We start from the raw sequence: 14,063 nt of genomic DNA, 5'->3' as shown, positions 1-14,063 counted from the left end.
TAATCTGAAAAAAAAAAAAAAAAAAAAAAAAAAAGAATGGAAGGAGAACCCATTTCTCAGTAGCTCGGTTTGACATCTGAGCCACCCAGGCCTCGGGCTATGAAAGCATCACCTGGTGTTGCTGAAGGTGACAAGGCCGGTTCGCTTTGTATTTAATAATTCAGCCCCACACGGGATAGGAAGTGGAGTTCTCCCAATGCAGAGAAAGAGGCCATTTTGCAGAAGTCAGAAAATACAGGTGTCCACTGAAGTCGTCCCAGCTGCTGCCGCTCTGAGCCACGGATGCGTCCCTCCCCGGTGTCTGGACGTGGAGGACACGAGTCCATGTCCACCACTAAGAGCACAAGCCAAGGGCCGGGACCACTGGGCACACACAGCTGTTTCCTCCCAGACCAGAACAAAGAGAGAAAGCCAGTTTATTTACAAAACAGATTTAATGATGCAGAGTTTGTCCCCAAAACAGACGAATGAAACACCAGTTTGTTTTCAAAGCTTACAAACTGCGTGCTTGAGGGCCCCACCAGGTAAGCCCGGGATGAGTCTGTTTCGGGGAGCGTGCGTCCGGGGCCCAGCAGCTACTGTCCGGGAGCCTCCGTGCTGGGGCGGGGTGCTGCCACCGGCCCCACCTGTCTCAGCGTCCCCCCCCCACCTCAGTACCGCCTGTTCATCTTCTTGAACTTCTCGTAGTGGTAGTCATCAGTGGCTTTCTCGTTAGCGGGCCGCTTGCGGTTAGGAGGGGACCCTGCAGGGAGAAGACAGCATCCCACTGGCGCCCACCAGCCTCCTCCATGGGAGCCCCAGTGCCTGACCCAGCCCGTGGGACGCAGCAGGCCCCCTAACTGCCAGTTACACGAGTGACTTGTGGCTCCAGGCTGCTGACAGCAGCTTCCTGCTGTCTCTGTGCTCGGCAGCCTGGTGCGTCCTGAGCGCAGGCCCAGGGGCGCGTTCTGGTGTAGCCCCATTTAGAGGGGGACATCGAGGCGTGGGGAGGGCCAGCGCGGGCTCCACGCGGGCATCCTGGCCCTGAAGCCCAGGCTCTGGCCCCGCCCCACACGGCCCCGGCGGGACTCACTCTCGGGCTCTGGCTTCTCCGTGTCGCCCACTCTCAAGGGCCGGGCCTTGGGCTCTTCCTTGTTTCTCCGGATGGGGGCGTTGAGCTCCTCGTGGTAGACTGCAGCGAGAGACCAGGGGCCGAGTGAGGGGGAGGAGCCCCAGGACCCCTCCCACGGGGCTGGGGGCAGGGGGCGGGGCTCACAGCGGTTGTGCTGCACGTAGTTCACAGCCATGTTGGTGGGCACGAAGGATGTCTCACTGTCCTTCTTCTTGTTCTGCTGCTCGGCCAGCAGGCGGGCCTTGGCGTCCTCCGTGGAGATGATGTTCTTGATCTTAGCACTGCCGGAGAGAGAGGCCCCAGCGCCATCAGAGCAGAGCCAAGGGCACAGGGGGCGCCCTCTGCTGCTCAGAGGAAACCAGGCCTCAGAGAAGGGAGGGACCTGCCTAAGGCGCCAAGCCTGGAGGGCCAGAAAAGCGGGCTCCAGACCCCCCCCCCCCCACTGTACTTCTTCCCCCTGCAAAGCAGACTTCGTAGCCAAAATGAGAAAAGGGATCAGGAGAGCGGGTGGGGGAGCCTTTCCCGTGCTCAGAAGACGGGCACAGCGTGGCAAAGGCTGAAGACACGGCCCCTGGCCTCCTCAGCCTCTGCCCAGGCCTTCGGGGCAAGGGCACGTGACCGCGCGACGCGCCTGCGCGTACTCGATGCCGAGGTCCACCTCGGGGATGCCGCTCAGCATCTGGTTGGACAGCATCTCCTCGGTCTTCTTGGCGGAGGACACGCGGATGTTCTCGGGCAGCTCGTAGAGGCAGTCCTCGGCGCTCCGCGGCTTCACCCTCTGCTCCTCGCACTCCACGATCCCCTTCCGCCTCTTCAGCTCCGTCTCGATGTACTTCATCCTGGGGGCGGGGCGGGGAGCTCACCACAGGCCCCTCCCGGGCGAGGGCTCCCCACGCCGCCCCAACCCGGAAGTGCCCATCAGACCACAGAGAAGCGGCAGAAACACAAACAGCGAGTCGGAAGTGTTCAACCTAAAGCATCAACCCATAGGAGATGCCGGCTCTCTAACGGCCTGGTCGGCAAAACGGCGAGCAGGGGAGGCCGCCTCTCCGCCGGCAGCGTCTGGGGAGTATTGCCAGTCGACGGCCGCCAGTGCCGCAGCCCCCTTTCACTGGGCTCTGGAGAGGTTTGCAAAGCTCTCAAGCCTGAGAGGCGGCAGGAGGGGGCAAACTTCGATGTCTTTTAGGAAAATTCTAGAAATGCCACCTCCGAGGGCACAGCTGGGGGACACCTACATGTCCGCGTCCTCGTCCCTGCGGTTGGTTTCTGCAGAGAACGACGTCCCCAGGTGGAGGTCTTCCTCTTCGCTGATCCTGCAGGGGGGACCAGAGCAGAGTGGGCGGAGCCGCAGTCACCCTGGGCGGGGCGGGGGGGGGTGCTGCACAGTGAAGAAGGCGCAAGCACAAGTGATAGCCTGCTTAGGGCCGGGAGAGAACAGACGCTGCGGGAGGGTGGGGTACGGGGAGAGCCCAGGATGCCCGGCGGGAAACCATGGGCCTCCGGCGGTCCCGTGGGGCATGCGTGGCGACCCTCAAGCTTGTGACTATCTGAGAGCGCTTTTGTCATCGTGCTGTTCTGCAAACTCCCAGGGTTCGAAGACCGCGGGCACAGGCGGCACCCTGCCCCGCGCTGAGCTCGCGGCCACAGTCGGTGTCGTTTCTGCCCGGTCCCAAGGGCCCGCGCGGTGACAGGTCATCCCACGGTCAGGTACTGAGGCTGGCGGCTCAAACAGACCGTGGTGCTCGGGGGGGGGGGGGGTAGAGGAGGCCATCAGAGTGGGGCGCCCACCACTGCGCCCTGGTGGGGCTGGGAGGACAGAGAAGCAGAGGCCACACGCCCAGCGCTGCCTGTCTCCTCCATCTCAGGCCACCGCCAGACGCGGCTCTGAGAAAGTAGAGCTGTGGGCTGGGTGAGCCTCTCCCCTGCAGAGCCAGCCTCCTCGTGCGGGATGGCCGGGGCAAGCGTGGAAGCTGGGAGCAGGCCGGCGCTTGGTGCAGCGGCTGAGGAGCCGCCCCGCACCCCCCGGCCCCGCCCCCCCCCCTTACTTCTCTCTGCCCCTCTCCTTCAGCTTCTTCATGTCCACCATGCCGCCCGTCTTCATCTGGAACGCGTCGTCCTGTGGAGCGCAGACGGCACAGGGAGGCAGCTGCACACGCGGCGGGGCTTCCGTCCACGGAACAGCGGCCACGGGGAGGCCCCCGTACTTACCACCAGCGTGGTCTCTTCTTGTACCTTCTCTCCCACCAGCAGGGCGGCAGCACTGAACAGACCCAGAAGAGGAGAGAGGACTCGCACAACCCTGGTCTGAAGGTGCGACGTCACTCGAGGGGCGGCATTTGAGGGGCAGACACCAGAGCCAGCGGGAAGACCCCAGGACTGACCCGGGGCTCCCCGAGCACTGTGGGTGCTCCAGCCATTGCAGCCAATTGGGGAGTGAACCAGCAGATGGAAGACCTCTCTCTCTCTCTCTCTAATTCTGACTTTCAAATAAATAAATAAACCTTTAAAAAACAACAGCAGTTGCTGGTGTGCGGTAGCTTTGGAACACACCCAGGGCTACAGGGCTCAGGGCACGTCCTGGCTAAGCGTCGCGGCCAGGAACGCGGTCCCTGGCCGGCAGTGTCCGTCACCCCTGCCCCGGCCTCCTCGCGTCCGCGGGACCCACCTCACGCCGTTGGGCCTCTTCCTCAAGTTCTGCACCTCTCGGGTCTCCTCCAGTTTTAATCTGGGAAAAACAAAAAGCCACGCACAGGCTGAGTCTCACCGGGCGCCTCCCAGGGCGCCCCAGCCTGCTGCCGAGTCCAGAGGGCGACCCGGCGCCTGGGCCCACCGGGAGTCAGCTCCACCACGCGCCCGGCCCTGGGGCGCCTACCTCACCCCCAGGCGCCTCAATGTCTCCGTCCGCAACCCCAATTCTCAAGCGTCCGCGCCGGGCCTGGCCGGCGGCAAGTCCCCCAAACACATCGCTCCGGGCCTGCACAAGCCCCGCCCCCAACGCACCGAACCTCCTCCGAGTCCTGCTCATCTTCCTCCGACTCCGAGTCGGCCCGGCGCCGCCGGAAAGTCTTCCCGGTGACTGGCATAGCGGCAGCCGGACCCGCGGTCCCGCCGCCCCGCCGCCCCGCCGCCCCGCCGCTGGACAGTGGCAGGGGGCCGCTTCCGGCGCGCCGCAGTGACGTCAGAGCGCCGGCGGCCCTCTGGTCCCGCCCCCAACCCGCCAGGCCCCTTCCCAACCAGCACCGCCCCCGCGTGACCACGCCCCCGCCCGTGGCGCCGGCCTCGCCCGATTGGACGGCTGGGGGGGAGGAGGCGGGGCGCGGCCGAGCACGACCCTGCGCAGCGCGGCGGAGGGCTCGCTTGACTGACAGGCGGCGGCGGGGGCTGTGGCGGCGGCAGGTGAGTTCCGGGCCGCCGCAGGCTGCCTCCGGGGGGCCGGGCCTTTCTCCTGAGGAGCGACCCCAGCCGGCCCCGCTCCGGGCGGTCGGGGCCTGGTCCGGCCAGCGGCGCCGAACGCTGCGGCCAGGTGAGCGGAGCCCGTGGCCTCCTCCTCGTCGCCGCCGCCCCTTTTGGCTTTCGCGGCCGGCGCCCGTGGGGGCCTCGGGGTGCTGGCGCCCCGCTTGCGGGCCGGGACGGAGGCCGGCCTCCGGGCTGCTTTCTGACGCGGCGTTGGAGCTTGCGCGTGGCGTCTCGGGGCCCTGTGGCTTTGGTTCCCCGGGGGCTCCTGGGCCCTGACCTGGGTTTTTCTCTGCGGGACAGGAGATGACCGCTGCTCGGGGTGGCGGGTTACAGCCCCAGCGCCGACCCCGAGCGCCGCGGGAGCTCGCGGGCTGGTCGCCCCTCTGGCCCGCGCCCCGGAGAGGCGCCGGGAGCGTACACTGGACGTGCAACGCGGGGTCCTGCAGCGCCCGGGGGCGCGCCCGGCCGTGGCGCAGGTCCGAGTGTCCGTGTCGTCTCCGGGGCCCGGCCGGCCCGTGCTTTCGGGAGAAGGCCCTCGGGTTGTGTGGCTCGCTACGTGGCAGGCGCCTTGAAGGCTCTCAGAATCCTGCGAGATGGATGCAGCCGCTTCGTGTTTTACAATGCGGATGCTGAAGGTGGAGCCGGGGCCCCGGCGGGCCCAGCGCGGCTATCAGGGCTGCCCAGCCGAGGGCGGGGCCTGCGGAGGCTGGGCTGTCGCTCGGAACCAGGGCGGTGCCTCGCTGTTCCCTGGAGCGGCCCCTCTGATGGGTGCTGCTGCTCCTGGGAATGGGGCCGCCCGGAGCCTCGGCACTTCTTGGTGTATGAAAAGCCTCAGAAGGCCGCCTTGGGCGGACTGGCTCAGCCAGGCCCAGATGCACACGGCACGCGCCGGATGCGTGGGTTTGCTGTGGGCACCCAGCCAGTGCCGTCTGCAGCTGCCCGCTCAGAGCCCTCCCACCAAGGTGGACTTGCGGGCCCCTTCCCACCCCACTCCAGGAGGGCCCGGCGACACCCAGCGGTCTGTGGCCGCTCTGGTTCAATCTCCGTTAGCAGAGGCTGCGGGCAGCGGGGCTGCAGGGCCTTTGGGGGGGGGGGGGGATGAGGCTGCTTCCTCCAGGGAGCTTGGGTTCCGCTCAGCTCAGAGTCTTGGTGTTGGGGTCTTGTGTGGCTGGCTGCTTGTCCAGGGCCGGCCTGGGGTGGGGTTGGGTTAGGTTGGCTTGCCGGTCCCTTTCTGGACCTCGGTGGAGTGCTGGCTGGGTACCGTGTGGGATCCAGCGAGGTGAGCCGAGCGTGGTCTGGCAGCTGTGGGTGCCCCGTAAGTGCTTGTCGGGCCAGTGTTTCGCTTCAGCAGAGTCCGTCGGGCACTTACTGCGTGGGCAGGCGCTGCTCTCGGTGAGACGTGTCCGTGTGCAGATCCCGGGTCGAGTATTCGCATGCGGGGTGTACTGATGGGTGCTTGGGGAGAAAGGTGGTCGGACGCCGGGCTTCAGTCAGCACGTTCTGGTTTGTGGTCGGAAGGGTGACCAGGCAGACAGCGCACGGGCCCGAACCGCAGGCCCTGGGTTCAAGACCCGGTTCTGCCGGCTCACCCCGTGGGTCTGGGCAGACTCCCCCCACCCCCAGCTTTCGTCTGTCCTGGGGCGGCTCTGCCCTTTCGTGGCCCTCTGCCCTCTGGTGAGCCTCTCAGACCCTCAGCTGCTTGGGGGCTTTGGGGTCTGTGGGTCTGGACTTTTTTTAAATTTCATTTGACAAAGGTGTTTGTGGAGTATGTGCGGTGGGCTCCAGTCCTGACAGGCGGATGTGTGTAGTGGTGGAAAGCCCAGCAGATCAGCAGACAACAGCCTGGCTGGCTCACGCTTCTGGCCCAGCCCTGGCAGCCCCGGGACTCCTGCACCCCCTCGGGAGTGCCTGGGTTCAAGTCCCGGCTCCACCCTGTCAGTGCACTCCCTGGGAGGAAGCAGATCGAGGTAGTGGGGCCCTGCCCCCCATGTGGGCCACCTGGATTGAGGGCCTGGCCTGGTGCAGCCCTGGCTGTGGTGGGGGCATTCGGGGAGTGAAGCAGCAAATGGGAACTCTCTGCCTCTCTCGGCCTTCCCCATAAATCATTAAAAGAGAGGTCTCGGAGAAGACTTGAAAGCAGAGAACAAATATTTAAAGATACAGAAAAAATGACAGTTCTCTGGCTCCAGTGAGCAAACATGGATCAAAGACATAGAAGTTTCTGGAAGACCAGCTTCCATTTGTTACAAAGACTTTGAAACAAAGACAGCTGCCCTCTGGGACAAGAGCGAGTCCGGGTGATGTGGATGGCGGCTGACAGCGATTTCGCAGTGTGGGAGGGAGACGGATGCTCGTAAATCCCATTAAGCCCTGATTGCCGGGCGGACGCCGGCTGCCAGACGCCGACTGCGTCACCTGAGCGGCCAGCCGCTGATTTCAGGCTCTAGGAGCCGCGGCCTGCCTGGCCCTCGGTGGCCGTGGCCGGGACGCAAGTCTGGATCCGTTCCGAGTCGTCTCCGTCTGGCCTCCTGCTTGCCGCAGGGCGTGAGGCTTCCTGTGGCTGGTCACTGCCCCCGACCACTGACCGCTCCCAGCAAGCGACTCTCAGAGCCCGGCACAAGGGTAAGGCCAGGCTTTGGGCTGCGCAGATACTGGCCTAGGCTCCGGGCTGCCCAGTGTAGAGGACGCGCTGGGAAGGGAGGCTCAGAGGGGCTGCCTGCGAGGCTCTCCCGGGCAGGCGGGTGTTTGGGGAGGGGACGCTCATCTCTAGGCCAGGCTGGCCGGGGGCTGTTGGGGCGCTGACAGCAGTCCTGGGTTCAGCTCCTGAACAGTGACCTCAGCCGGGAGCCGGGAGATGACGCCAGTCTGGAGCCGCGTGATGACCTCAGCCGGGAACCGGGGGATGGCCTCAGCCGGAAACTGGGTGATGACGCCAGCCGGAAACTGGGTGATGACCTCAGCGGGAGCCGGGGGATGGCCTCAGCTGGAAACTGGGTGATGACCTCAGCCTGGAGCCATGTGATAACCTCAGCCGGAAACTGTGATGACCTCAGCCGGGAACCGAATGATGACCTCAGCCGGGAGCCTGTGATGACCTCAGCCGGGAGCCGAGTGATAACCTCAGCCGGGAGCCGAATGATGACCTCAGCCGGGAGCCTGTGATGACCTCAGCCGGGAGCCGAGTGATGACCTCAGCCGGGAGCCTGTGATGACCTCAGCCGGGAGCCTGTGATGACCTCAGCCGGGAGCCCGTGATGACCTCACTGGGAGCCCGTGATGACCTCAGCTGGGACACTGTGATGACCTCGGCCGGGAGCCTGTGATGACCTCAGCCGGGAGCCTGTGATGACCTCAGCCGGGAGCCTGTGATGACCTCAGCTGGGAGCCTGTGATGACCTCAGCCGGGAGCCGAGTGATAACCTCAGCTGGGAGCCTGTGATGACCTCAGCCGGGAGCCGAATGATGACCTCAGCCGGGAGCCTGTGATGACCTCAGCCGGGAGCCGAGTGATGACCTCAGCCGGGAGCCTGTGATGACCTCAGCCGGGAGCCTGTGATGACCTCAGCCGGGAGCCCGTGATGACCTCACTGGGAGCCCGTGATGACCTCACTGGGAGCCCGTGATGACCTCAGCTGGGACACTGTGATGACCTCAGCCGGGAGCCTGTGATGACCTCAGCTGGGACACTGTGATGACCTCGGCCGGGAGCCTGTGATGACCTCAGCCGGGAGCCTGTGATGACATTAGCCGGGAAGCAGGGAAAGCCACTGTGTGCTGAGAGGCAGGGGGAGCGTGGGGGTGCGGGAGGCTGGCATGGCAGGGCTGGTGGGCATCCTTGGTGGGAGGCCTCTCTACCCTGAGGGCCTGGCTCCGCCCTGAGAGGAGGAGCATGGCCCAGAGCCCTGGGAAATGCTGAGTAACGGCACCCGAGGCAGCCAGGCGCGATGGACGTGCGGCCTGTCCTGCCCTTGCTGAGCTGGCTGTCCCTCCCCAGGTCCCACCCTCACTTGGTCCCCTGGGGGCCGGGGGGGGCACCTTTGCCCTCACTCCAGCCCAGCCCTTATCAGGATGAAGCATCTTGGAAATTTCGATGGGGCCAGGCATTGGTGCCCTCCCGACGTCCCAGCCCTGCCCCCAGGAGATGAGGGTCTGGTGGGCCTGGAGGGCGAGCACACCCGGCCAGCTCTGCTCCAGGCCTGGCGGCTTGCTGACGCAGCAGCGTGGCAGTCCAGCCGCTCCTGGGGCCTGAACCTGGGTCGCGTTCTTGGAGCAGCGCAGCGGTCTCCCTTCAGCCTTTATGAGATGCCTTCTCCGTGCACCCCACTTTAAGGAGCCAGCCACTTGGAGGAGCATATGGGCCAGGAAGCTTGGGGTGGGTGGCCCAGAGGCCACGCACCCTGGAGGTGCAGGGCAGCATGGGCCCACAGTGGCAAAAGGGCGGGCCCACCATGTCCCAGGCCTTCAGTCTACTTCCAGAGGGGAGTGGTTAATTAACCTGATTGGCAGGTGGGCACAGTGGTGTGGCCAGGTAGGGGCATGAGGTCACACAGGGGCGTGGTAAAGGCATGGTCTTCCAGCTCACAAACCTGATCAGTTTTATCGTGTGTGCCTGCCTACATCATTCCCGGCTCAGAGACTCCATTCCCTTAATCCTAAGGGATGCTGATGGATGTAGAAACATCATGTCCTCTGTACCAGCTTCCATAAGCTATGAGGGGCGTAGTGCGGGCCCTGCCTGTCCTGGGTCCGGAAGTCTCCGCCTGTCTCATCTAACACGTTCGCCTTGTGAGCTGGAGCAGTCTGTCACCTCCAGTGTCTGTGTAACCAGGGCTTGAACTGCCACCTGTGTGGGATGCCAGCACTGCATGTGGTGGCTTAACCTGTTACGCCACAGTTCTGGCACCCAAGGTCCCTCTCTTCTTAAAAGATTATTTACGTGGAAGACAGAGGGACAGGTGCCTCCATTCACTGGTTTACTCCCCACATGTCCACAGCAGCCAGGGCTAGGCCAGGCCAAAGCCAGGAACCAGCAGCTCCACCCGGGTCTTCCGCATGGGTGGCAGGAACCCAAGGTCTCGAGCCGCCATCCGCTGCCTCCTGGGGGTGTGAGCAGGAAGCTGGATCAGAAGCGTGGGCGTAGCTGGGACCCGCGCCCTCGCACCGGCGCTCGGATATGGGAGGCAGGTGTTCCAAGCAGCAGCGTGACCGGCTGCACCACAGCGCCCACCCCAAGAGTCCCTTTCGTGTCTCTCTCTCTGGCACAGTCCCTCCGCTTCACTGAGAAGGGGCTCTTGCAGGCACGGGGAGGCGGGACCTGCAGCGGGGACGGGGTCCGGCAGGACCAGCTGCCTCTGCGGCAGGGTGCCGTGGGGCTCGGCGCGGGTCCTGAGGTTGCTGATCCTCTTGAAGCGGGAGCTTGGGTCTTAGAGTCACCTGAAAATCAGAGCTGCTGCGTTAGTGCCCTGCGGTGTGCCTCACTTAACCAGCACCTTTGGGCACCGGGGCTTTGGGGGCCCCAGTGAGGAGCGATGGGGGGCCCTCCTGTGTGGCGTGGGCCTGTGACTTCCGTTCCTGTTTCAGCCTTCTCTCTCGGGAGCACAGCCATAACGCACGCTGTGTCTGGGGCCGTGCGGATCAGTGGGAAATCTGAGCGACGGGCCTGAGTGCCCACCCGCGGAGGGAGGGCCCAGGTCCTGTGGGCAGCTGTGGAGTGCAGCAGGGAGGTGTGTCTGGGCCTGCGTTCTGTTTCCTGAAGCTCCTGTGGAAAGTGTGAGATGTGGACGCTGGCGTTCTCGGGTCTCCTCTCTGTCTACCTGCAAGTGGGATTGTAAGGTTGTATGCTAGGAGCACGAACACGCTTCAACAGGTTCCTGAAAAATGGGTTTAAAGGTCAGCCTGTTGGGGCCGGCGCCGTGGCGCAGCGGGTTAAAGCCCTGGCCTAAAGCACCGGCATCCCATATGGGCACTGGTTCTAGCCCCGGCTGCTCCTCTTCCGATCCAGCTCTCTGCTATGGCCTGGGATAGCAGTAGAAGATGGCCCAAGGGCTTGGGCCCCTGCACCCATGTGGGAGACCCAGATGGTGTTCCTGGCTCCTGGCTTCGGATCGGCACAGCTCTGGCTGTTGCGGCCAACTGGGGAGTGAACCAGCGGATGGAAGACCTCTCTCAGCCCCTACCTCTCTGTAACTCTGTATTTCACATAAATAAAATAAATCTTTTTTAAAAAGCCTGTTTTGGTGCAAAACATTGAAATCCATGCATTCTAGGGATCTTCTAAAAGTTCATCAAAAACATGTATTATGAAGATTGTGTGTTTGGATTTCACATTTCCCACAAACTCTTTGAAGTACCCTCAGATGTTTAGCTTTGTACAAGATTGCCAAAGTATTTTCCAAAGCTTTTTACACCATTTAACCCTCTGTCAGACGACACGAGAACCCAGCAGTTCAGCAACACCTGGCATTGTCTTTCCAGTTTCCGATCTGGGGCATGTGAGGTGTTAGCTCGAGGTTTACCTTGGGTTTCTCCAACAACGATGATGTCCAGCGTGTTCTCATGTGCTCATTGACTGTTGGTTTTTTTTTTTTTTTAACACTTACTTTATTTGAAAGGCAGAGTGACAGAGGGAGGGAAAGAAGGGGAAAGAGAGAGAGACAGAGCTTCCATCCACTGGTTCACTCCCCAAATGCCTGCAACAGCCAGGACTGGGCCGGATTGAAGCCGGGAGCCAGAAACTCCATCGGGGTGTCCCACGTGGGTATCAGGAATCCAAGTACTTGGGCCTTCACCCACTGCCTTCCCAGCTGTGTTCTCGGGGTCCTGGGTCGGAGGCTAGGGAGCCAGGACTTGAGCTGGCACTCCCAGTCGCGCCTGCCCGGGACGCTGGCTTCCCACTGCACACAGGCTTGCTTCTCCCGATTCCTGTGTAGACACACAGTAGGGGTTAGTTCATGTTTCTTCCACTTGGATGTTGTTAGCATCACTGTTGAAAAGTCCATCTTTTGCCCATTGAATTACGCTAACATCTTTGAAAATCACTTAACCGTGTGTGCGTGTGCTTCAGAAACCTCATGGAAAATGTGTATGATGAAGAAAACTACAGATTTTGAGGGTTTTTTTTTTTTTTTGGCACTAAAATAAAAACGTTACCTTTAACTGCACCTTCCTGTTGACTTTTTGAAGTCCCCGTGTGTTCAGTCTCGTGCTGGAGTCTGTGCTGTAGCTTTGGAGAGAGTCTTGAAGTCAGACGGTCTAAGTCCTCCAACTTTGTTCTTTTTAAAAATGTTTTGACTGTGCTGAGTCTTGGTTTGCACTTTATGATCAGCTCCACCATTTCCTTAGCCTGCTGGGGTGGGAGTGGGCGTGGTGGCGTAGTGGATAAGCCCCCGTTGGAACGCCTGCCTCCCATGTTGGAGTGCCTGGGATCGAGTGCTCCCTTCACTTCCGATGCCACGCTTTGCTAATGCACACCCTGGGAGGCAGTGGGTAATGGCTCAGGTTCTCGGTCCTTGACGCCCGTGTGGGAGGCCATGTTGGAGTTTCCACCCCTGGCTCTTACAGGCATTTGGGGAATAAACCAGCAGATGGAAGATCTCTCTCTGTGTGTCTCTGTCCCCCCTCACCCCCTGGGTCTGCTACTCTGCCTTTCAAATGACTTTTTCAAGCCTGCTGTGGGTGCGGGTATGGGGTGAGGCTGCCACTGTGGGCACCTGCGTCCCTATCTGAGTGCCTGAGTCTCGAGTCCTGGCTCCACTGGCTATCTCTGCTTCTTCCTGATGATCCTGGGAGGCAGCAGGCGACGGCTCAGAGAGATGGGTCCCTGCCACCGATGTGGGCAGTGACCGGGAACTCAATCCAGGTCTCCCACGTGGGCAGTAGGGGCCCAGCTGCTTGAGCCATGCCCTGGTGCCCCCAGGCAGCTGGTCTGGGAGCAGCCAGGACTGCAGTTCGGGCACTGTCGTGGCAAGTGCAGGCGTCCCAGGTGGAGTCTCTACCACCACACCAAGCACCTGCCCCAGGTCTTTTTTTTTTTTTTTTTTTTTTATGATTTTTCATTTATTTGTGTAAGAGGTAGAGTTACAGACAGAAAGAGGGAGAGACACTCCCCAAATGGTCGCAACTGCCGGAGCTGAGCCAATACGGAGCCAGGAGCTTCCTCTGGGTCTCCCACACGAGTGCAGGAACCCAAGCCCTTGGGCCATCTTCTACTGCTTTCCCAGGCCACAGCTGGGAGCTGGATGGGAAGAGGAGCAGCCAGGACAGTGGGCGGAGGTTTAGCCCACTGTGCCACAGCGCCGGCCCCCGTCCCAGTTCTTAGTGGCTGCCTGTATAGTGCAGCAGCGTGTGTTCTTTGTCCGGTGGCCTGCTGTGGCTCACGTACACGCAGTTTCCCTCCCTTTACTAACAGTGGTACAGTGAACGGCCTTGCGTTGTCTCTGCACACAGCCTTGTTTCTTTACTGGATTTGCTGTTCTCTGCTGCTTACACTGTTGAAGCTGTTGGTGATTTGTGTGCAGTTGGCTATGGAATGGCGGCGCTCCCGGCTGGCATTTGGAAGCTGAAAAGTCTGGTGATTCAGAACAGAGCTTGGGAAACTGAGGCAGCGGGTCAGGGTTGTTCTGGTTGGCCCATGAATTAAGAATCTTTAAGGGGCTGGCGCTATGACGTAGCGGGTAAAGCTGCCGCCTCTGCAGTGCCGGCATCCCACATGGGTGCCGGTTCGAGTCCCAGCTGCTCCTCTTCCTATCCAGCTCTCTGCTATGGCCTCGGAAAACAGTAGAAGATGGCCCAAGTCCTTGGGACCCTGCATCCATGGGGGAGACCTGGATGAAGCTCCTGGCTTTGGCCTGGCCCGGCCCTGGCTGTTGTGGCCATTTGGGGAAGATCTCTCTCTCTCTTTGCCTCTGCCTTTCAAATAAATAAACCTTTCAAGAAAGAGCGGGCCTGTTGCCGTCATCCTGGTCCTAGGTACCAAGGTCATACCGGGCTTCCACGGTCGCCAGCCATCCAGCTGCAGAGACAGGGCACACAAAGGTGCTGGAAACACCACACACTGCAGCTTAAAATAGCACAGGACCGATGCCAACCCAGGGCTCTTGGCCTCCACAGAAAAGATAAACAAACCAAGAAACCTGTCTTCAGGTGTTCACATAAGAAGGCCTGGAATTTAGAACCTTGAACCCTGTCATTGTCATGTGAATCTTTTAAACGTCGGCTTCTAACTGCCTCTCCCTCTTTGCCCTGCCTGCCAAGGGGGGCCGCAGCCATGCCGATGAACCCTGTGGTGCCATAGCCTGAACTCACTGAAGACCTGGGGGCCAGGGGCCCTGAGCTCTAAGGATGATCCGAGGGGCTCGGCCGTCCTGTCCAGAGGGCCCGGCCAGGCCGTGGCAGCCTGAGGAAGGCCCCACAGCCCCCTCTGCACGCTGTTCGAGGTCTCCTGTCTGAGGGATTACAGAGGTGATGCCTGGCAGTGACCGCTGGAGGGCCCTGCACT

General features: G+C 61.9%; 3 protein-coding genes across 6 annotated transcripts in view; 2 read left to right on the top strand and 1 right to left on the bottom strand.

Moving 5' to 3' along the window:
• Positions 1 to 415: 415 nt before the first annotated feature.
• Positions 416 to 4,237, bottom strand: C12H9orf78 (chromosome 12 C9orf78 homolog). Of its 2 annotated transcripts, none has more exons than XM_062207385.1 (9): positions 4,112 to 4,237; positions 3,777 to 3,836; positions 3,320 to 3,371; positions 3,157 to 3,227; positions 2,347 to 2,424; positions 1,753 to 1,950; positions 1,256 to 1,392; positions 1,073 to 1,171; positions 416 to 742 (listed from the first exon to the last, which is right to left on the bottom strand). In XM_062207385.1, the coding sequence occupies exons 1-9, from the start codon at positions 4,192 to 4,194 to the stop codon at positions 651 to 653; spliced, it is 870 nt and encodes a 289-aa protein (XP_062063369.1). In that variant the 5' UTR covers positions 4,195 to 4,237; the 3' UTR covers positions 416 to 650. The 2 variants fall into 2 exon arrangements, with proteins under 2 accessions (XP_062063369.1, XP_062063370.1); XM_062207386.1 differs by having other exon boundaries at positions 4,117 to 4,229.
• A 198-nt stretch (positions 4,238 to 4,435) lies between these two features.
• The window catches only part of USP20 (ubiquitin specific peptidase 20), a 34,327-nt gene continuing 24,699 nt past the window's right edge, over positions 4,436 to 14,063 (top strand). For 2 of the 3 annotated variants that reach the window (XM_062207383.1, XM_062207382.1), the window contains exon 1: positions 4,436 to 4,507. The gene's annotated coding sequence lies outside the window, so the exon portion shown is untranslated. Of the gene's footprint in view, positions 4,508 to 4,571; positions 4,635 to 14,063 lie in introns of those variants that run through there. The other variant, XM_062207384.1, reaches the window with a different exon arrangement.
• On the top strand, positions 5,188 to 8,403 carry LOC133771982 (uncharacterized). Its single transcript, XM_062208449.1, has 3 exons — positions 5,188 to 5,335; positions 7,008 to 7,189; positions 7,388 to 8,403. Exons 1-3 carry the CDS (start codon positions 5,188 to 5,190, stop codon positions 7,727 to 7,729), a joined length of 672 nt encoding a protein of 223 aa, XP_062064433.1. The 3' UTR covers positions 7,730 to 8,403.

Source organism: Lepus europaeus, chromosome 12 (genome assembly GCF_033115175.1).
Source record: "Lepus europaeus isolate LE1 chromosome 12, mLepTim1.pri, whole genome shotgun sequence".
Classification (NCBI taxonomy): domain Eukaryota; kingdom Metazoa; phylum Chordata; class Mammalia; order Lagomorpha; family Leporidae; genus Lepus; species Lepus europaeus.
The sequence above is the reverse complement of the archived record's forward strand: the minus strand, read 5'-3'. Positions and strand labels throughout refer to the sequence as shown.

Coding starts and splice junctions, on each gene's coding strand:
- C12H9orf78 (XM_062207385.1), bottom strand. CDS start 4,194: ATGCCAGTCACCGGGAAGACTTTCCGGCGGCGCCGGGCCGACTCGGAG. Junction 3,372..3,776: donor AAGAGGCCCAACGGCGTGAG/GTGGGTCCCGCG, acceptor GGGTCTGTTCAG/TGCTGCCGCCCTGCTGGTGG. Junction 743..1,072: donor GGAGAAGCCAGAGCCCGAGA/GTGAGTCCCGCC, acceptor TTCTCCCTGCAG/GGTCCCCTCCTAACCGCAAG.
- LOC133771982 (XM_062208449.1), top strand. CDS start 5,188: ATGCGGATGCTGAAGGTGGAGCCGGGGCCCCGGCGGGCCCAGCGCGGC. Junction 5,336..7,007: donor TGGAGCGGCCCCTCTGATGG/GTGCTGCTGCTC, acceptor CGCTGATTTCAG/GCTCTAGGAGCCGCGGCCTG. Junction 7,190..7,387: donor TCTCAGAGCCCGGCACAAGG/GTAAGGCCAGGC, acceptor TCCTGGGTTCAG/CTCCTGAACAGTGACCTCAG.